Source organism: Mustela erminea, chromosome 18 (assembly GCF_009829155.1).
Source record: "Mustela erminea isolate mMusErm1 chromosome 18, mMusErm1.Pri, whole genome shotgun sequence".
Lineage (NCBI taxonomy): Eukaryota > Metazoa > Chordata > Mammalia > Carnivora > Mustelidae > Mustela > Mustela erminea.
The window spans coordinates 12,468,254-12,490,958 of record NC_045631.1 but is presented as its reverse complement, the minus strand read 5'-3'; the positions used below and the strand labels follow the sequence as shown (position 1 = coordinate 12,490,958).

The 22,705-nt window shown below is 46.8% G+C and overlaps 1 protein-coding gene across 2 annotated transcripts in view; it reads right to left on the bottom strand.

The window, feature by feature from the left end:
* Positions 1–3,125: 3,125 nt before the first annotated feature.
* NT5M (5',3'-nucleotidase, mitochondrial) overlaps positions 3,126–22,705 on the bottom strand; it is a 36,151-nt gene continuing 16,571 nt past the window's right edge. Inside the window, exons 4-5 of one of the 2 annotated variants that reach the window (XM_032320723.1) lie at positions 5,541–5,673; positions 3,126–3,953 (exon numbers count right to left, since the gene is read on the bottom strand). In XM_032320723.1, the coding sequence (XP_032176614.1) occupies positions 3,811–3,953; positions 5,541–5,673 (276 nt within the window). In that variant the 3' untranslated portion in view covers positions 3,126–3,810. The remainder of the gene's footprint in view (positions 3,954–5,540; positions 5,674–22,705) is intronic. The other variant, XM_032320724.1, reaches the window with a different exon arrangement.

Here is a 22,705-nt window from a genome sequence, read left to right as displayed (position 1 = left end):
ACAATCCCCAGGGCACAGTCACCTGGGCTACAATCCTGGCAGCACCAATGACTCTACACAGCCTCGGTTGGGATCCCGGACTCTGCTGAGACCACAGCCCCGTCAGTCAAGTGGGAGTGACCCTAAGGGTTATGAGGCCACAGAATATGCCCATCAGCTTCTGGAACAGGGTCAGTGCTGAGGAAATGATCATTACGACAGTTATGATAGTGGAATGTGTCCCAGTGGGGATAGTGTGACCCAGAAGAGTGAAGGAACTGTACTGAGTTTTTTTTTGCCTAAAACCCCTGGCTGACCCAGAGGTCGTCACTCCTTCCAGGGGCTCTAGTCCTAGGACCCAGACCATTTCCAATATTTTCAAAGGGGTAAATCTCCACTTCTGACCAGGGCCACCTCATCTCAGGGCAGGACAAGCTGGCTTTCCTACTGGGAGGGCGGACTTCCTTCCTTGTAGGCCATGCAGTGGTTCAAAAGCAAAACATATGCCTCTCAGGCTTCTAAGAAAGTCACCTTCATCCCAGTTGTGCGTCTCCGTTCGGCAGCAAGAACAAAATCACAACGCCATGCAGTCCTGGTGTCTGTCATTGGCTATTGCAGGTGTCCCCCGCCCCTCCTAGCATCATGATGGCGGCGGCCAGCGCCTTGGCAGAATGAGAGCCACCGGGTGGGCAGCCATCCGTGCTGGTTTCAGCCCAGGTTCCACCTCCCACCTCCCCTTTATCTTCTCCAGCTCCCCGTTCTGCGGATTCCTCCCTCCTGTACTCACTCCTGCTCTTTGGCCACACTCTCCAGCCCCAGGACCTCTGCACGGCCTTCCCTCAGGCCAGAGGGCTCTAACCTCAGCTACCCAGACCCCAGCAGTGCCCCCTGCCGAAAGGGGCCTCTCCAGGACATCAGGCAGACCAGGGTCCCACTCTGCTTGACCCCGCGCGATGCCCAGGCCTCTCCTGGACCGCTGGCACTAATTACAGTGAGCTCTGGATGGCCTGGGGGTGGGGGGAACTTTCCCAAGCACTGACTACAGCAACTTTGCCCCGCAATTATTTTTTCTCCTTTAAACGAACGAGGCATCTGAAGTGGTGAGTGTTACCTCAGGGCGAGTGCGCCTTGAGGAGCCAAGAATGGATTCAGCCATGTGTAGCTCTGGAGTTTTTGGACTGGCCTTTAACGCTCCTGGTGCCCATCAGCTGAAAAGGGAAGGCTCTGGAAGACTCAGAGCTCTGCGCTCTTGCCGTAGCTCCATGAGGAGCAGACCTAGAATCAGGCCTCCCACAGGCTGGGAGCGGACAGCAGGGGCTGGCAGATGCAGGGGAGGGAGACCCTGAGAGGAGGCTGTGACCGGGCCTCCAACCCCACCCCTCCTCAAGCCCATGGCCCTAGATCTCTCTCTAGGAGCCAGGAGCAGGGGGAGGAAAAGCTGCAGGAGGTGAGCAGGCAAAGGGGTCTCCCTGCCCCCAGCAGGGTACAGTCGGGGCAACTGTTTCCCTGTGACCGAGATGGCCCATCCCCCAGACACGGGGCCCTAAAGCTGACTTCGGGGAGACAGGCGATGCCAGCACCAGCACCCATGGGTCCATTGACACCAGAACGAGGATGAGGAGGGGGTTCCCTTCACTGCTGCCACCACTACACCGAGAAAAGTGCCCCCACATCCAAACATGCCCACCACTCCATACTGGGGCCACTCCCCAGAGAATCTCAGATGTGGTTGAGAAAAGCCTGATGGGGTTATGTTTCCGTCCTCAGCAAAACAAAGCCCCAGGACAGAAATGAGCAAGTGGCTTTTTTGTTTTGAGGGCACTGGGCTGGCTGGGTCTGGTCCGCTGCAGTAGCCTTGAGCTAGCCCAACCCCACGAGCGGCAGGTGCTCTGCGGGTCCTCCTCCCAGCCAGAAGGTCAAGTCCAGGGAGACGGTGGTTCTTGCCAAGCCAGCAGCTGTGATGCCTTTCCAGTCCCGGGCCGTGGAACCCCAGGGGGTCCCTGCCCGACCACCAAGTTGGGGAGGATCTTAGGAGAGGGCATGAAGGCTCAGTGGGCAGGCCTCTGCCTGCGACTGGGGCTGGAGGCCACAAGCCCCAGACACAGGCAGAAAGTACATCATGCAGGTGACATCGTCTCACGGCTCTTAGACAGTGGCCTGGTCCTCGAGTGGGCAGCAACGGAGGGTCTCCGGGGAGCAGCTGGGAGCCAGCCTTCCGGGTCTAAGTTCTTCCCAGAGCCTCAGGCTGGCCAAGACCTGCCCACCCGCCCCAGACGCTGCCCAGCTTGGTCAGGTGACGCAACCCTGAATACACTCCTCATAGGTGGGGACCTGTAGAGCCGCTCGCCACTGCCGGAAGGATACAGCCGACGTGGGGTCAAGGTGAGGCCGTGCCACGGAAGACTGCCTTTGACCCAGCAGACTGTGCTTCCTCCTCATCAGGATGGCCAGGCTGGCCCAAGAGCCACGGAGCCAAGACGGTCAGCCAGCCCGAGACTCGGAGACTTTCTCTTGATGTCACCAGAGACGCCACCCGCTGGGGCAGCCCAAGTGTGCCCGTGATGGGACAGTTAGGGGTTCTCTGCAGGGCAGTGATGGGGAGGATAGCAAGGGAGCAGCAGGGGGGTGGCAGGGCGAAGGCCTGAAAGCCTGGGCAGGTGAGGATGGGTTCAAGTTGCCACTTCCCAGTGGGCTGAGAAGAGAGGCTGGAAAGAACAAAAGGAAGAGAATAACATCACCCAGACCCTCCCCACACAGCTCTTGGGATCTCAGGAGGAACTTGGTATGGGAGGGGAACAGAGAGAGGGGGCCCTGCTCTGAACCGGGTAGGGCAGGGGAGCTGGAGGCTGGAGGGCGGGGCATGCATGGGAAGGAGGCATGTTGGTGGGGGAACAGGTCAGCGTGGTGGGGAGACAGGTCAGCGTGGTGGGGGGCCTACCCAGGGGACCACCATGGCCACCAGCTCCTCCTTCTGCCGCTTCCTCCTTGGTCCCCCGCAGCACCCGTGGCGAAGTGGGCGGTGAGGCCGCACCCTGCTCAGCCCCCTCAGGAGTGCAGGGGGCCACCCAAGCACTTACAAGATGTGCAGCGCAGTGCCCGGGGTCCAGATGTCAGGGCAGGGACTAGAGGGGGCCACATTATGGGGCAACACTTGAAACCCATTTATTTTGCCAGCTTTCGACAAATGTACAAGGCTGCTGACTGCTGGGCCCAGAGCAGGGCCCCCGGGACAGGGGTACGAGAAACTTCTGAGCAGGTCCAAGGCAGGGCAGCCTGTGGTGCCAGCACAGAGCCTGGCATGCCCTGGAACTCAAGGAGTGTTTGCTGAATCCATGGTGGGCCCCCGCGGGGAACGGAGACCGGGTGGGAGGGCAGGGGAGGAAGGGGCCGCGGCCCAGAATGTGAGGGCTCATCCCATCCGCTCCTGCTTGTAGCCCTCTCACCCCGGAAGCACCTCACTGCTGGCTCCCTGGCCGAGGGGCCACAGATGGGGGGACTTCCCTGAGGGACGGGAAGAGGCCTACCGGCCCTCCGCTCCTTGAGGTCTGGAGCCCCTAGTCCCAGCCTGGCCATGGCCTGAGGTCGGCCTGAGCTGCCTGGCTGGATGTGTCCTGTCCAGGGACCTTGGGCGAGCCAGCCCTGCCCCGAGATCAGTTTAAGGCCTGGCAGGGCTGGGGAGAGCGGGGAGACATGCAGGGCCTGGGCCATGTGAGAGGGAGCCCCCCGCCACCCAGGGTCCAGAGTTCTCGGCGCCCCCCACCCCCACTGGGGCCCTGAGCTGGGAGCCCTGAGGTCCAGGGCCCCCTGGAGAAGCCCAGAGCACAGTGCAGCTCAGCGGGGCCGCTTGCTGTCCAGAACGGCCTTCCAGTCGTCTGCCCACGAGTGCAGCCTGCGGCCGGGGGGCTGCAGCTGCACGTGCCGGTTGTGGCAGGCCGTGAAGAGGATGTGCTCCCAGCTGGGGTTTGGCTCGGCCCCTGTGGGCAGGAAAGCAGCGCTTCAGTCCCCCGAGTACAAAAAGTGTCCTCTTCCCCATCATGAAAGTGGTGACTGAGCTCGCACCTGTCTTGTGGCAGGTGGCCCGGAGTATGGGAGCTGGCCCACGGGAAGCAGGGGGCTCGGGGAGGGCTGTACCCAGCGGAGGCACAGCACACGGGGACTTCTGCGCCAGCCACCACGGCGGCCAGCATCAGAGGCTGAGCCCCGCTGATGCCCGGCCCGTCCCCTCTGGCAGGCTCAGCCTTCCTGCCCCGGCCAGGGCCAGCTCCCGCAGCTTCCCTGCTCTTGGTCATGAGCCCCACGAGCCCCCCTAAGCTCCCATCCCTCATATCCACCTGTCTACACTGGCAAGCCGGTGCTGCTCCTGCTCCTCTCGTTCTGACCTGACCCCCCGCCCCCATCCCCACCCCCATCCCACTCCCCATGGCTGCACATAGAAGCGGCTCAGGGCGCTGTGCGCCCCATGTGCTCTGACTCTCCTTGTGAAACCACGTGGTTTGGGAGGTCACGAGTGGGCACACCCATGAATTATCCCCTCTGGACACTGTGACTAGTGCAGAGATGGACATGCTTCCAAAAGCCATTAGGGAAGCAATATTCTGGAATCTTCCACTGAGGTGTCCAAAAGAATAGGATTTATCCCCCAAACTGCTAATGGCTGCCGGGAGGAGAGAGCTGGCCTGCGTACAAAGAAAGCAGAGCAGAGTTGGGAGACAAAGAAACTGAATTTAGACTGATGTTGTTTGAGCTCCTAGATTCATCGTACCCAAAGCCTTCCTACCTCACCTTGCCAGGTAGGTGCGCTGATAACTTTCCCTTCTCCTTTCTAAGTCAGTTTAAGTTTTGTTTGTTTGTTTGTTTGTTGGGAAGGAGTCACCTATAAGGGATAAATACAATTCCAAAACCACCTTCAACTAAAGAAATGAGGCTTTGGGGGCGCCTGGGTGGCCCCAAAGTGGGTTAACCCCTCAGTGGGTTAAGCTTCTGCCTTGGGCTCAGGTCATGAGCCCAGGGTCCTGGGATCAAGCCCCGCATCGGGTTCTCTGCTCAGCAGGGAGCCTGCTTCCCTTCCTCTCTCTCTGCCTACCTCTGCCTACCTCTCTGCCTACTTGTGACCTCTGTCAAATAAATAAATAAAATCTTTTTAAAAAAATTTTTAAATGATGCTTTGCATTTCCATTTTATACAGTAGGTTCACTCCAAATTGCTCTTGGGGGGGAAATGGCTTTGAGGCTAAAACCAAATGTTTGGAAGCCAGTCTGGCCCTCATTTTACATAAGAAAGGCAAGGCCTAGAGATATAAAGGGAACTCATCCTAAGCCACCCAATGAGTTACCCCAGGAGCTAGGACCTGCTTTTCCTGACTCCTAGGAGCACCCCTTCCAAGGCTGGATGCTGAGAACAGCCTTATCTTCCTGGTAGGGAAGGTGGTCAGTGCTGGGCTGGAGGCTGGAGGCCCACTACACTGCTGGTAGCCAAGTGGGGACCACCCAGGACAGGGGCCGTGAGGCCAGCCCCATGTGCTGTTTGTCCCGGCGGCTCTCAGCTCCACGCTCACTCCTCACCTGCCGCAGGCCACTTGCCTGTGATGTCTGGCCGGTCATCTATGAGAAGGTCGGCAGAGACCACAGTCTTGTCTGCGGCCAGCACGACGTGATCCAGAAAGTCAGGGCCAAAGTGCTTCTCCACCCAGGCATACTGGAACACAAACAGGTAGGGGGAGAAGAGAATGCCATCAGACCTGGACGCAGAGGGAGCGGGGGCCCAGCCAGGCTTTCTCCAGGAAGAAGGGCCGCTGTCTAGGATCTGTGATGATCCCACTGGCAGCAGAGCAAACGGACACTCCGGAGATGCTGTGACTTGTCCATGGCCCCACAGTTCCAGTCCTACACAGCACCATCTGCCCAGGCCTGGTCTACACAATCCAACACTCATGCCAGGAGTGCCTCCTCCATTCCCCATGTGTATGCACTCTGTTGAGCTCCAGGGACAGAGACAAGGTGGGACAGAGCTTGAAGATACATTGAAGCATTTCATTAGATGACACAACGGAGACTGCCGCCCAGCAGTGTGGGGCAGCATGGTGGGAGGCAGTCATGGCCTGGGGTCCGTGTTTCCAGCATACCTACTCCACAAACTCACCTCCCATCACCGTATCTAAGCCTCACACAGCCAATACAGCAGGCAGCGCTCTCTGCATTCCGTCCTTATGCACTAGTGCCTACTGGGCATCCACTTGGACGTGGGAGCCCATGGTGTGTGGGAGAGATGCTCTCACACAGTCCGCACTCTAAATGCAGGAGACACGGCACAGAAACAGACAACCAAGTTCAGGTGGGATGAGGGCTCCAAAGGAATACAGCCAGGAGCTCTGACAGAGGGAGGCGACAGGAGGCCTCTCTGAGAAGGGACACCTGCCATTGACTAGGCATGACACGGTGGAGACTGGGTATTAAAGGTCTAGAAAGTTCCATAAAGAGAGAACAACAAATGCAAACGGTGCAGGGCAGGAACATACTTTGATGTTTATCTGAGTGGCTGGAGAGCAGCAGGAGGAAAGAGAGAGGCGGGGGGAGGGGGGGCAGGCCAGGTCCCGTGGGGCCTCGCAGGACCTGTGGAGAGAGACCCCTTGTTCTAAGTCTGCCAGGTTATCTATTAGAGCTCCGTTTCACAAACTGCCTATGGCCGAGGACTGGCTGTTTTCTTAATTCCCAATTTCTTGTGGACCCCTTTGTCTGTGAGATATGAAACCCATGTCTTCTGCCCATTTCTTGATTGGACTTTTTGTTTTTTGGGATGCTGACTTTGATAAGGTCTTTTCTTCAAAGAAGACACACAAGTAGGTCAACAAGCACATAAGAGAATGTTTCACATCACTCGATCAGGGAAATACAAATCAAAACCACAATGAGATAACACCTCACACCAGTCAGAATGGCTAAAATAAACAAGTCAGGAAATGACAGATGCTGGCGAGGATGTGGAGAAAGGGGAACCCTCCTACACTGCTGGTGGGAATGCAAGCTGGTGCAGCCACTCTGGAAAACCATATGGAGGAGGTTCCTCAAAAGGTTAAAAATAGAGCTACCCTACGACCCAGAAATTGCACGACTAGGTATTTATCCAAAGGATGCAAGCATAGTGATCCAAGGGGGCACTTGCACCCCAATGTTTATAGCAGTGATGTCCACAAGAGCTAAAATATGGAAAGAGTCCAGATGTTTATCAACAGATGAATGGAAAAAGAAGATACAGGGTGTGTGTGTGTGTGTGTGTGTGTGTGTGTGTGGCTGGATACAATGTCAACACACAATAACTACTTGTATTTCTATGCATTTGGATATTGAAATGAAGGAAATAATACCTTTTATAATAGCACCAAAAATATGAAATAGGATGATTACACACTTAGAAATAGTTCAGATGATACATTCCATGTTATATGCACTTTGCCACAATCATCAAACATTTGTGGGGTTTTTTTGGAGATTTTATTTATTTATTGTAGAGAGAAAGAGAGTGTGAGCAGGGGGAGGAGCAGAGGGAGAGGGAGAGGGAGATAATTTCCTGCACACTCTGGGATGAGTGCGGAGCCTGATGTGGAGCTGGATCCCCTGACCCTGAGATCATGATCTGAGCTGAAACCAAGAGTTGGATGCTTAACCGACTGAGCCACGTAGGTGCCCTGACAATTTTTAAAATGAAGAATAAAGCTGGAGAATTCACACTGTTTTTAAGAGTCGCTATAAAGGGGCACCTGGGTGGCTCAGTCAGGTAAGCATCTGCCTTTGGCTCAGGTCAGGTCCTGGAGTTCCAGGATCAAGCTTGGGAATCTGGCTCTCTGCTCAGCAAGAGTCTGCTTCTCTATCTCCCTCTGCCCCTCCCCCTGCTTCTGCTGTCTATCACTCTCTCTCAAATAAATAAGTAAAATCTTTTTAGAAAGTCACTATAAAACTACAATAACCTAGAAAGAGTGGGTCTCACAAAAGGATAGGCATTTAGATCAAAGGAACAGAATATATTTAAGAAACAGACCCAAAGATGTCAAGGTAATTCAACAGAGAAAGGGAAGGCTTTCCAACAGAAGAACAGCTGGGTACCCTTGGGCCAAAAAAATAAAACATAAAACCACACACATTAAAACATCTATTTTTAACTCCTACCATGTATAAAACGTAACTCAAAATGGACCGTAACCTAAATATAAAACCCAAAATTATAAATGCTGCTCTTCAAAGGCCATGGTTAAGAAAATAAAAAGATAAGCCACAAAAAAAACCATTATCTGACAAAGGACTTGTATCTAGAATAAAGATTCCCCCCCCACACTCAAACTAAGACAAACAGCCCAGTGAAAAAATCAGTCAAAAATCAGTCAAAAGGACAAATAAGCCCATAAGAGATGATCAACATTGCTAGTCTTTAGGGAAACACAAATCAAAACCACAGTGAAATATCATGAGGAACCCACTAAAACAGCTGCAGTAAAGAAGACTGAAAATACTAAGTGCACATAAGAATGTGAAGTAGCAGGTGCCTGAGTGGCTTAGTCAGTTAAGCAGCTGAGGTCATGGTCATGATCCCAGCATCAGGGATCGAGTCCCGCATCGGGCTCCCTTCTTGGCAGAGAGCCCGCTTCTCCCTCTCCCTCTGCCTGCTGCTCTACCTACTTATGCTATCAGTCAAATAAATAAATAAAATCTTTTTTAAAAAATGTGAAGCAGCTAGACATCCCATGCACTGCTGGTGGGCATGCAAGATGGGACAGTTGCTTTTAAAACAGCTTGACAGTTACTTTAAAAGCTAAACACACATCTATCATACAAGCCAGCCAATCCCACTCTCACTATCTGCCCTAGAGAAATGAAAGCATACATCCACCCAAAGATGTGGACCTGAATGTTTATAAGAACTTTATTCATAAAAGCCAAAATCAGGGAACACCCCCAAATGTCCATCCATTAGCAGATAAACAAATGATGCTACAGTCATACAGTAGAATTATATTCAGCAATAAAAAGGAATGTGCTACTGATATTTGCAGCAACAATGAATGAATCTCAAAAATATTATGTCTTTAAATGAAAGCCAGGGGCAGACTGTATGAGTCCATACTATATGACACTGTGTAAAAGGCAAAACTGTAGCAATGGAGAATACATCAGTAGCTCATTCATACCAACAATACCCAGAGAGGGAAAGCACAGGGAAAAAGGCTGATTGAAAAAGACACAAACGCACTTTATTTTTTTAATTTTATTTTTTAGAGCGGTTTCAGGTTCACAGCAACTGAGCACAAAGTACAGAGAGTTCCCATATAATTCTTATCCCCAAATATATACAACTTCCCCCTTACTGACATCCAACAACAGGGTGGGGCATTTGTTCCGCTCAAGGAACCTACACTGACACATTGTTATCACCCAAAGTCCATAATTCATATGGGGGTTCCCTCTCAGTGTTGTACATTCTTTGGGTTTGGACAGAGGTAAAAGGACATGCATCCACCATGAATAATTTCACTAATTGGAAAATCTTCTGCTCTCCATTTATTCATCCCTCCCTCCCCACTAGTCTCTGGCAACCACTGATCTTTTTACTGCCTCCATAGTTTTGCATTTTCCAGAATGTCTTATAACTGGAATCATACAGTATTATAGCTTCTTCAGATGGGCTTCTTTCATTTAGTAATATACATTTAGGTTCCTCCATGTCTTTTAATGGCTTGAGGGTGCATTTCTTTTTAGTGTTGAAAATAGTTCACTACCTGGGCGTAACACAGTTTATTTACCCATGCAGGACATCTTGGTTGCTTCCAAGTCTTGGCTATCATGGATAAAGCTTCTATACACATCTGTATAGAGAGTTTTTTTGTTTTGTTTTGTTTTTTAAAGATTTTATTTATTTATTTGACAGACAGAGATTACAAGTAGGCTGAGAGGCAGGCAGAGAGAGAGAGAAGTAGGAAGCAGGCTCCCTGCTGTGCAGAGAGCCCGATGCAGGGCTCGATCCCAGGACCCCAGGACCTGAGACGAAGGCAGAGACTTTAACCCACTGAGCCACCCAGGCGCCCCTGTATACAGGGTTTTGAGTGGACATACATTTTCAACTTAACTGGATAAATACCAAGGGGTGTGATTAGCAGATCATACAGTTAAGAGCAGGTTTAGTCTTGCTAGGATGTGCCAAACTATCTTCCCAAGTGGCTCCACCATTTTGCATTCCCACCAGCAATGAGGGACAGTTCCTGTTGTTCCACATCCTCTCCAGCATTTGGTGTTGTCAGTGTCCTAGATTTTGGCCATTCTAATAAGTGCACAGCAGCATCTCACTGCTGTTTTAATTTGCAATTACCTGACATAGGATATTGAACACTGTTGTGTGTGCTTCTTTATCATCTGTAAATCCTCTTGGGTAAGGTGACTGTTTAGGTCTTATGACCACCTTTTCATCAGGCTGTCCATTGCCTTGTCGTTGAGTTTTCAGAACGCTTTGTATATCTTAGGTAACAGTTGCCTGTCAGTTGTCTCTTGCCAATATTTTCTCCCAGTCTGTGACCTGTCTTCTCATTCTCTTGACATCATATTTGGCAAAGCAGAAGTTTTTTCATTTTAATGAAGCTCAGCTTATCGATGATTTCTTTCATAACTTGTTCCTTTGGTGTTGTATCTAAAAAGCCATCATCATGTCAAAGGTCATCCAGACTTTGCTATACATTGTCCACTAAGCACTGCTTTCACTGCACCTCACAAACTTTGATAAGTTGTTTTCATTTTCACTTAGTTCTAGATATTTGTCTTATCTTCTATTGAGCTCCTTCTTTGAACATATGTTATTTTTAAGTGTGTTGTTTAATCTCCAGGAATTTTTGGATTTTCCAGCTATCTTTCTATTATCTTTCTATTACTGTCTCGTTTGAGAACATGTATGATTTCTATTATTTATATTTGTAAGGTGTGTTTTGTGGCTCAGAATGTGGTCAACCTTGATGAATGATGGTGCCATGTGAGCTTGAGAAGACAATGTATTCTGCTGTTGTTAGATAAAGTAGTCTATAAATGTCAATCATATCTAGTTGATTGATGGCATTATTGAATCCAACCATATCTTTACTGATTTTCTACCTTCTGGATCTGTCCATTTCTGATAAAGGGATGTTGAAGTCTACAACTGTAATAGTAAATCCATCGAATTCTCCTGAAGTTCTATCAGTTTTTGCCTCACATATTTTGACACTGTTGTTAAGTGGATACACTTTACACTTTAAGGATTAGCATGTCTTCTTGGAGAATTAACACCTTTATCATTATATAATGCCTTTATTTATCCATGATAATTTTCTTTGGCCTGAACTCTGTTCTGTCCTAAGTTCATATAGCTACTCTCACTTTCTTTTTTTTTTTTTTAAGATTTTATTTATTCCTTTGACAGAGACAGATCAGAAGTAGGCAGAGAGGAAGGCAGAGAGAGGAGGAAGCAGGCTCCCTGCCGAGCAGAGAGCCCGATGCGGGACTCGATCCCAGGACCCTGAGATCATGACCTGAGCTGAAGGCAGAGGCTTTAACCCACTGAGCCACCCAGGCACCCCTCTCACTTTCTTTTGACAGTGTTAGCATATCTCTTTCACTATCTCTATAGTTTCAATCTGTCTATGTCTATATATTTAGACTGTGTTTCTTGTAGACAGCATAAATGTGGGTCTTGGTTTTTTTTTTTTTTTAAGATTTTATTTTTTATTTGACAGACAGAGATCACAAGTAGGCAGAGAGGCAGGCAGAGAGAGAGGAGGAAGCAGGCTCCCTGCGGAGCAGAGAGCCCGATGCGGGGCTCGATCCCAGGACCCTGGGATCATGACCTGAGCCGGAGACAGAGGCTTTAACCCACTGAGCCACCCAGGTGCCCCTATTTATTTATTTTTAAGGATTTTATTTTTAAGTAATCTGGACACCCAACATGGGGCTTGACCTCATAACCCTGAGAGCAAGAATCACATGTTCTACCGATGGAGCCAGCCAGATGCCACTAGTTTATACCTTTAAAATTAGGTTTCCAGGGCGCCTGGGTGGCTCAGTGGGTTAAGCTGCTGCCTTCAGCTCAGGTCATGATCCCAGGGTCCTCGGTTCGAGTCCCACATCGGGCTCCTTGCTCGGCAGGGAACCTGCTTCTCCCTCTGCCTCTGCCTGCCTCTTTGTCTCCCTGTGCTCGCTCGCTCTCTCTCCCTCTGTCTCTGGCAAATAAATAAATAAAATCTTTAAAAAATAAAATAAAATAAACAAATGCAAAAAATACAGCAATAAAGGCAAATTTTAAGGCAATTGAGATCTCTGCTAAATTGCCACCCAGAAAGGTTTTATATTTATTTCCATCAGCCATATCTGAAAATGCAAACATTTACCTAATACTAGTTATTATAATTTTTAAACAATTATCCCTAATAGCAAACAAACAAACAAACAAACAAACAAAAAAACGCTTGAAGTGTAATTTCTTTCTTAATAAAGTTAAGGGCTCTGTGTGTAAGTTCACTGTAGGTTTTTGCTTTCTATTCACCTCCACAGCCCATTTGTCTCTAGGGTGTTCACTGTTCATTTTTCTCTATGGGTGTAAGAAGCCTCTCAAGTCATCCCCATGGTAACAGTTAAGTCTGTGTGGGTCGTTGTCACTGTCTTAGCTTGGGTCTTCCTTATAGCCCATCTGGGTTACTGCAGCAAGCTCTATGTGGCTTCACCGATGAATCCCCTATACCACTGCAGTGAGTGTTCAAAGACACCCATTACAACAGCTTTGCATAAATATCCTTCAAAAGCCTCTCAGATCCTGTGGCCTGAAGTACAAACTCTTGATTACCAAAGGCCCTGACTCTTAGTCTCATCTCTAGCCTCTCCCCTCTCAACCCAACTGCTCACCCCTGCCAGCACCATCTCCTTCCCATGCCTCTCTGTCCTTAGCCCTGCACACCCCATACCCACACCAAGATCCCTGGAATTCCTCTTTGCCTTTGTGCGTGTTGTTCCCACCACTCAGAGCTCGCTCTCCCACTTCTTTGTCTTCTTATCTCCATGACTCAACTCAATTCTTCTTTTCCCCAAGAAGCTGAGCCTAGCCTCCTCCTCTTGGATGACCACAGAACCTGTGACGCAGTGATAACCACCTATCTTCCTAAAGCAGAGACGGAGCATTTTGTAAGCACTGTAGCAGATTGCTCAGTAAATGTTTGCTGAATGAATGCCAACCAAAAAAGCATTTACATTTTTTTTATTGCAAAAATAATGGCTTATCAAAAAAAAATTTGGAAAATCAAGAAACGTTAGAGAGAGAAACATCTATAGCTGGCTGTACTTCCTTCCTTCTTATTATTTATTGTTTTTAAAACACAGCTGTAATCAAACTATATAGACAACAGACAACTATATACAGAACTTGGAGCCAAGAATGCAGAAAAACTAATCAACCATAAAATTGTTTGACTTTCTGGTTTGAGAAATGTATGTTGAAGTTCATTCTTTCTTTACTGCTGGGCAGGAGCATTTGGGGACAGACAGAAACAAGGGGACGACACCTACTGCTATCAAGCATAGTGCTAGGTGGCTTGTGCAAATTTCTTCTTCGGCTTTGTTTTTTTAATTTATATTTATTGAGATATGATTGGCATGTAACACTGTACAAGTTTAAAGTGTATAATGTATTGACTTGATATATTTATATAATGCAATTTGATTTCCAGTCAATTTTCTTTAAAAATGCCCATGAAGGTATTACTACAACTGTGCTGACAAAGAAGCCAAGTCCCAGAGAGGTGAGTTGAGAAGTTCACAGGTAGGTCCACAGACCCAAAAGTGACAGTGTGATGCTCAGGTTCAGCCAGGGTTCGGCAGGGTCAGGTGTCTGAGGGGCACCTTTAAGGATAAGTCAAGGCTTGGGCAAGCGTCTTTCATTACGTTTACTAGCTGCTGTTGTGGAAGAAAGGCATTATTCACTAGTCACCTGATCACAACTTCAGTTCCTAAAAATACTTGGGGGATAAAATATTTCGGCCCAGAGGAATGTAGAGGTATCCAAGTATAAAACTGTGTTGCCATTCCTAAATCAGAATCTGTCAAAATGACTGAAACTGAATCCAAACTACATGTTAGCAAAAGAAACACCAGAAGGATCTCTCAAGACATAGGTTATGAGCAGCAGGCTCATAAAACTGGCCACTGCAGGAGTGAAGAATTCAGTGTGAAGATGATAAAGGGGGGTGCATGGGTGGTGACGAGGCTGGTGCTGAGAAAGGACAGGGGGCAGAACATCCAGGGCAGTGACAGGACCTGGAGCAGCTCCATGACACCTCCTCAAAGCCCTCTCAGAGCCATGTGGGTCCACATGGCTCAGAAATGAAGATATGAAAGTAAGACATGGTCCTTGCTCTTCAAATGTTGGGTGGACTTCCCCCAAAGTCCTCCTCTGCTCAAATGAGCAGATCCCAGGACAAGCCTCAAATGAGGGAAGGGATGCAAATCTTGAGAGATGGTGGGTACATGCCATTACCCAATGACAGGTGTCATCATTACCAGTCTACTTCATTTAGTGGAAGATGTGAAAAATGTTGCCATTAAGCCCAAGATTTTCAGGGAAATTGGCTTGACCCAGGATCCTGCACTTCTGTCCACAAACCTAATTAAGATGATAAAATAACCACATCTAAACAGAAGAATAGAGTTGGTTTTGGAACTATCAGCCATTTGAATGGCCAAATTTCTTTAGATATAATTCATATGCCATAAAATCTACTTATTTAAAGTATACAATTCAAGGGCTTTAGCATATCCGCTATACCAAAACATGGCTTATCTTGCTAAATGTTCTGTGTGCACTGGACTAGAACAGGTATCTACTGTTGTTGTGTGAGGTGTTATATAAATGCCAACTTGGTCCAGCTGGTTGCCAATGCTTGTTCAAGGCTTCTACATCCCGACTGATTTTTTTGGGGTGGGGGATGTCTACATACTCTATCACTTATAAAAACAGACATATTAAAGTCTCTATAAGAATTATGAATTTATCTATTTCCCTTTGCAGTTCTATTATATTTTAATTTTTTTAATATTTTATTTATTCATCGGACAGACAGAGATCACAAGTAGGCAGAGAAGCAGGCAGAGAGAGGAGGAAGCAGGCTCACTGCTGAGCAGAGAGCCCGATGCGGGGCTCGATCCCAGGACACTGGGATCATGACCTGAGCCGAAGGCAGAGGCCTAACCCACTGAGCCACCCAGGTGCCCCTATTTTTAAATTTTTATTTAATTAAAATAAAACAAACAGTTCACCCATTTCTCCCACCCCTCACCTCCAACCTCCAACAACTGCCAATCTGTTCTCTGCATTTATAAGTTTGGGTTTTTTTTTTCTTTTGTTTTATTGTTTGTTTGTTTTTATTATCTTTTTTTTTAAAGATTTTATTTGTTCATTTGAGAGAGAGACAGAGAGAGCACAGGCCGGAGAGAGACAGAGGGAGTGGGAGAAGCAGTCTCCCCACTGAGCTGAGAGCCCAGCATGGGGTTTGATCCTAGGACCTGGAGATCATGACCCAAGCTGAAGGCAGATGTTTAACCATCCGAGCCACCCAGGAACCCGTTTGTTGGTTTGTTTTCAGATTCCACATATAAGACATCATACAGTATTTGCCTTTCTCCGTTTGTCATTTCACTCAGCATAATACCCTCGAGGTCCATCCATGTTGTCACAAATGGCAAGATTCCATTCTTTTTTATGGATGAAATCACATTCCTCTGCATATAGTAACAAAATTTCTTTATCCATACATCCATCAAAGGATTCTTAGGTTGTTTCCATAGCTTGGCTATTGTAGATAATGCTGCAGTACACATAGAGGTGCATATATCTTTTCAAATTAGTGTTTTTGTTTTCTTTGAAAAAATACTCAGTAGTAAAATTGCAGGATCATATGGTAGTTTTATTTTTAGTCAGTTGAGGAACCTTCATTCTGTTTTCCACCACAGTGGCTACATCAACTTATATTCCCACCAACAGTGCACAATAGTTCCTTTTTCTCCTTATCCTCACCAGCACTTGTTACTGCTTGCCTTTCTGATAACAGCCAAACTAACAGGCATGAGGTGGCACCTCATTGTGGTTTTGATTTGCATTCCCCTGATAATTAGTGATGTTGAGTTTCTTTTCATGTACCTGTGGGCCTCTGTATACCTTCTTTGGAAAATGTTTATTCAGATCCTTTGCCCAAGTTTTACTCAGATTGTTTGGTTTTGGGGTTGTGTGGTTTTTGCTACTGAGTTGTGTGAGTTCTTTATGTATTTTGGATATAAGCCCTTTATCAGATATAGGGTATGTAATTATTTTCTCTCACTGAGGAGGTTGCCTTTTAATTTTGTTGATGGTTTCCTTTGCTGTGCAGAAGATTTTAATTTGATGTAGTCCCATTAGTTTGTTTTTGCTTTTGTTGCTTTTGTTTTGGTGTCAGGTTCAAACCACTGCCAAGAGCTATGCCAAGGAGCTTACCACCTATTTTTCTTCTAGGAGTTTTATGGTTTCAGGTCTTATATTCAAGTCTTTAATCCATTTCAAGTTAATTTTGTGCATGGTATAAGGTAGAGGTTTCATTCTTCTGCATGTAGCTGTCCAATTTTCCCATCATCATTTCTTGAAGAGAATGTCTATTCTCCATTGTATATTCTTGGCTCCTTTGTTGTAAACTGACCATAGATACAGGGGTTTGTTTCTGGACTCTCTTAGTTCCATTGATCTATGTGTCTGTTTTATGCCAATACTATACTGTTTTGATTACCACAGCTTTGTAATATAGTTTGAAATCAGGGAGTGTGACATCTCCAGCTTTATTCTTCTTTCTCAAAATTACTTAGGCTATTGGGGTCTTTTGTGGTTCCAAATTTTAGGATTGCCTGCTCTAGGTCTGTAAAAGTTACTACTGAAATTTTCATAGTGATTGCACTGAATCTGTGGATTGTTTTTGGGTAGTATGAATATTTTAACAATATGAATCCACAAGTACAAAACATGTTTATGTTTATTTCTGTCTTCTTTAATTTCTTTCATTAATGTCTGATAATTTCTAATATACAGGTCTTTCACCTCCTTGGGTAAATTTATTCCTCAATATCTTATCCTTTTTGATGCAATTATGAATGGAATTATTTTCTTAATTTCTCTCACAGTTCATTATTAATGTAAATAAATACAACAGATTTTTGTGTATGGTTTTGTATCCTGTAACTTTACTGAATTTATTAGTTCTAATAGTTTCTTGATGGAGTCATTAGGTTTTTCTATATATAATATTATGTCATCTACAAATAGTGCTAGTTTTACTCCTTCCTTTCCAATTTGGATGCTTTTATTTTTTTTCTTGCCTAACTGCTATGACTAGAATATCCAATATTATATTGACTAAAAGTGTCTTATTCCTGATCTTAGAGGAAAAGCTTTCAGCTGTTCACCATTAAATATAATATTAGTTGTGCATTTATCATGTATGACCTTTATTAAGTTGAGGTACATTTCCTCTATATCTGCTTTGTTGAGAGTTTTTAAAAATTAAAATGGATGTTCAGGGGCACCTGGGTGGCTCAGTTGCTTGAGCGACTGACTCCTGGGTTTCGGATCAGGTCACGATCTCAAGACTGTGGGACTGACCTCCATGTAGGATTCTGAACTCAATCTGGAGCCTTCTTGAGGTTTTCTCTCCATCTTCTTTTGCCTGTCCCCCTGCTCACACTCTCTGCTTCAAAATAAATAAATAAAATCTTTTAATATAAACAAACAAATAAATAAATAACAAAATGGATGTTGAACTTTGTCAAATGCTTTTTCTGCACCTATTGAAATGATCATATAATTTAATCTGTTTTGTTAATGTAATTTATCACATTGATTGATTTGCAGGTGTTGAACCATCCTTGCATTCCTGGAACAAATCCCACTGATTATGGTGTATGATCCTTTTAAAGTATTGCTGAATTCACTTTGCTAATATTTAGTTCAGGAATTTTGCATCTTTGTTTATCAGGGATATTGGCCTTGAATTTTCTTTTTTGTGGCATTCTTGTCTGGTTTGGGTATCATGGTAATGCTTCATAAATGTGTTTGGAAGAGTCCCTCCAGCCCCCTTCTATTTTTTTGGAAGAGTTTGAGGAGGAAGGGGATTAATTCTTCTTTGAATGTTTGGCAGGATTCACCAGTGAAGTAATCTGGTTATAGATTTTTATTTGTTGGGAAGTTTTTGATTCCTGACTCCATATCCTAGGTAGTAACTGGTCTGTTCAGATCTTCTATTTCACCATGATTCAGTCCTAGAAGGTTATGTTTCTAGGATGTATCCATTTCTTCTACAATGTCCAATTTGTTGGCATATAATTATTCTTAGTAGCCTCTTATGATCCTTTGTATTCCTGTGGTATCAACCACTGTTGCATTAACTCTCTCATTTCTGGTTTTATTTGAGACCTCTTTTTTTTTAGTGTATCACTTTTCTATACTATAAAAGGCTGTTTCCTTTTATTTCACTTTATAGTCATTTTTATATATAATTTACATACCATAAAATTCAGCAACTTAGAGTGCACATTTCAGTGTTTTTTTTAAGTAATCCTCTATGTTGTACAACGATTGCCTATCTAATCCCCAAAAGTTTCCATCATCTTACAAAAAAACCCTATGCCGATTACCATGAACTGCGAATTATTTTATAAATAGTAGTTTGAGCCAAAACATAGCATGAGCCCCAGTTTTAGACACTGGGTAGCACACAAAGTGGGAGGTACCACCAGAGGAAGTTCCTGGAAGGCTGGAGTGTGGCTCTCACTGCTCCTAAAAGAATCTATAGTTTCTGCTGGTGGCAAGAGAAAGTGATGCACATTTTAGTGTAACTCTTAAAAGAAGGTTCAAGTTCTGGGAGGAGATGGACAAGTTGGTGTGAAATGTATGATGAAATTTAATTCATTATCTACATTTTTTTTTACTTGAGTTTAAGTGGAGAGGCTTGATGATGTGGTGGAAATGCTTAACATTTATTCTTCAATCCAAACACATCATCTGGAATACATCATCAGGAGACCAGATTTCAAATGAAAAGAACATGTCCCACTGTTACATCCAAGCATCTCACTTAATCCCACTTGTGATCACTCACTTGTGGAATCAGGGAAAGGAACAGTAAAATGTCATGCTCAAGTATGGAGAATTTAACATGGATTTTAAAAAAATCTCTTGGGGGGATAAACTAGTAATATCATGCAAAGTTCTGATTGAGGTGGAATCAGAAAAGGGGGTCAGCATAGCACAGAGGTGCAGAGCACAAGCTCTGGAGCCAGACTGCCCAACCCTGACTCACCATGTCTTGCTGCCAACCTTGGGTAAGTGACTTAACTTCTCTGTGCCTCAGTTCCCTTATCTGTAGAATGAGGATAATAATAGCACCTACTTCAAAGGGCTATTATGAAGGCTAATGGATCAATACAGGTGAAGCCGTTGCATATATTACTAACTCATGAGTTAGCTACTACCGAGCCGGTTTGGCTTTAAAATGTCAGTAAGCTCCAGCCAGAAAGAAGGTTCTGATAAACCAAATAGCACTTAAGTCTGACTTCTTGGGTGTAATAAAGAAGCTGAACTCTTAGCAATTAGGATTCCCTCCTTTGACTGCGTCTCAAGAGGAATCAACTAAGGAGAAAAACTCCCACTTCGGCTGCCCAAGGCTGATGCTGCTCTGGGGGGCAGGAGCGGAGGGAAGAACTCTGTGAGAGGTCTGGTCTTGTGCCCCCACTGAGACCACCATGAGAGCAAACATCCATCTTCAGCTGATGTCCTGAGAACCAGCCCAATACTCCCCCACCACAAGTACCAGGCAAAACAATCCTCAGCCCCCATCTACGCCCAGCCCCAACTAGCCAAGGACACAAGGTCTACTAGGGATGGGAGGGTGCATGGATGGTGGGAGAGGATGTGGCTGGGGCTATTTTCATCTCTTCACAAGACACCCTCCCTCTGTCTTCTCCACTGAATTAGTTCCAGTGTATGTGGGTCGGGGGAGGTGAAAACATGGCTGGGAGAGACACTTGCAACCCAACCTGATCCCAACTCCACAGGCTCTAAGGCCAACACAATTCACCCAAAGTTCCTCAAACATACTCCGCATTTTGCTGTCTTCATGTCTTTGTTTGATGTCCCACTTCCTCCACTGACGGACCTGGTGGCCGGTCTGGCCCCTGGGTGGGGAGGGTGCTCGGCCGGCCACCAGCACAGCGACAACAGTATATGCACCTCCCTGCAGTGTCACGATGTGCCTTCCTTGTGGGAGCCAGGAATCTGGCTCAGAATCTCCTGGAATCTGTCCTATGGACATAATCGCACGAAGATGTTGGTACAAGATGACTTCAGCTCTTAGCAATCAAGTTTTTGAAGAATATTTGGGGACAGAAAAAAGACTAAAACTCCATTAAGGAGAAAATGGGTGCTAAGCTACATGAGTTTCAAGTTTTGTTAAAATGTATGCATTATATTTAATATGCATCAAAGAAAAACTAGAAAGAAACACCTCAAAATGCCAACAGCGTTTCTAATGCTAAGTGGTAGGTCTGTAGCTGGGGTTTTGTTGTCCCCCCCACGCCCCACGTTCGGTCAGGGCATTCACCATCCACGATCACTGTGCCCCTTCCTCCGATCTCAGCACCTTGATTTTTCTCTGCAAAGATCCCTGTCCTTAATGGGACATCAGTCAGGATGCCCACCCTCCCCTGGCCAAGGGCTGGGAGTGTGACCTGAGCTCAGCTGGTAAGCTTCCCTCCTGGGAACGTGAATCCCAGGCAGAGACACCCGAAGATAGAGAATGAACCAGTCTGCGGTCTTCTGCGAGCACGTATGCTTGGGGAGACCGCCTACCGGCTCTGGCTCCCAACCTCCTTGTCAAGGGGCTGCTCCCTCAGATTCTGTGATTCTCTGAGCAAGCCAACAGCGTCCTCATAATCTCTACTTTTGTTCAAGTTGGCGGAATGCCATTCCTGTTGCTGCATCTTAGGGGTCCCAAGTGAAATCCTCTTCCCACGTGTTCACTGGACTCCAAACTCTTGGCAGTGAGCATGCGCAGCTCGTGGGAGGGGCTCAGGGCGCAGGCTCGGGGATGCATGGGTCAGGACGAAACCCCGCCACCTGTAGATCACTAGACCCAGGAGACCAGCTGCATTGCCCCTCAGGGCCTCCTTCCTCCTCCATCAGACCAGAGGGGTACTGTTTCACAGGGAAAAGTATAAAGCGGGGCGCCTGGGTGGCTCAGTTGGTTAAAGCCTCTGCCTTCAGCTCAGGTCATGATCCCATGGTCCTGGGATCAAGCCCCGCATCCGGCTCTATGCTCAGCAGGGAGCCTGCTTCCTCCTCTCTCTCTGCCTGCTTCTCTGCCTACTTGTGATCTCCGTCTGTCAATAAATAAATAAAATCTAAAAAAAATAAAAAGAAAGAAAAGTATAAAGCTTGGCACATCGAAGGCATTGGATAAATGGCAAACATTCTTACTAAGATATGTTTGATAAGTGTCTGTTGAGCTAATTAATCTATTCATTTGACAGCATGCCAGGCACCAGGACCAACAAGACAGACATGCTCGCTGCCTTCATGGGGGTTGCAGTCCACTGGGGAGACAGATAGGTAACAGGACAGAGACAGAGATGCAAACCCATTTCAAGTGTTTATACAGGATACAAGGGCTGATGGCTGGAACAGCAAGGCTGTAAGCTTTAAGATACGGTCAGGAAATGGGGCTGGGGCAGCTGAGTGAGGCCCGAGGGATGAGGAGGAAGGAGGTACACAGAGGTTCCCACAGGTTTAGGGGTACAAAGCATGTTCAAGAAACAGGAACATGGAACATCATGAAGGCAGAATCAGGAACTCCGGTGATGCGAGAGGTGGCTAGGAGAGGCCTTGCAGGTTTTGGTGAGGAGTTTGTGTGTGTGTATATGTATATGTTTTTAAATTCCATTTTAAGTGCAGTGGGGAACTGTTAAAAGGTTTTCTAGTAGGGGGCTGACATGATCTACTTTAGGAAAGACCTTCACTGGCTCTGGGTGGGAATGAAATGATCAAGCAGTGTAGAAGGCTCTCTTAATGGTTCTGGGAAGAAACGCAAAGGTGGTGTGATGGAGAGAAAGTAGGCAGACACCAGGTACTCTGAGCAGGACACACAACTTGCTGATGCACTGGGTGTGAGGGGTAGGAAGGGTGTCACCAGGATGGCTCCCTGGCTTTCAGCCTCAGAGGCTGATGGACAATGTCAGTCTACCGAGAGGGGAGGGACGGACATGGGACGGGACATCAGGAGCCCAGGGACAGACGCATCGGGTTCGAGTTGTCCAGAGCTCAGAGAGCAGCCCTGGGCTGAACTGCACATGTGGGATCATGGGCAGAAAGATGGAACCTGGATCCACAGAAATGCCTGGATGACAACCAGCGTGTCCCTCTTCCCTCAACAAGCATGGGCCCCACTACAACCACAGCAGAAGCAGGTGCTCCAGCTCGACAAACACTTACACTCAAAGGTGCACCTGCGGGACTTGTTAAAACACACCTCGCAGCTCAGACGTTCCCAGGAGGGTCTAGAGAACGTCCATTTCTATCAAGTGTCTGGGGGACGTGGATCCCACTGGTCTGGGGACCTGAGTTCAGATCACTGCTCTAGTAGAAAACTAGGACCAGGGAGGACCAGGCC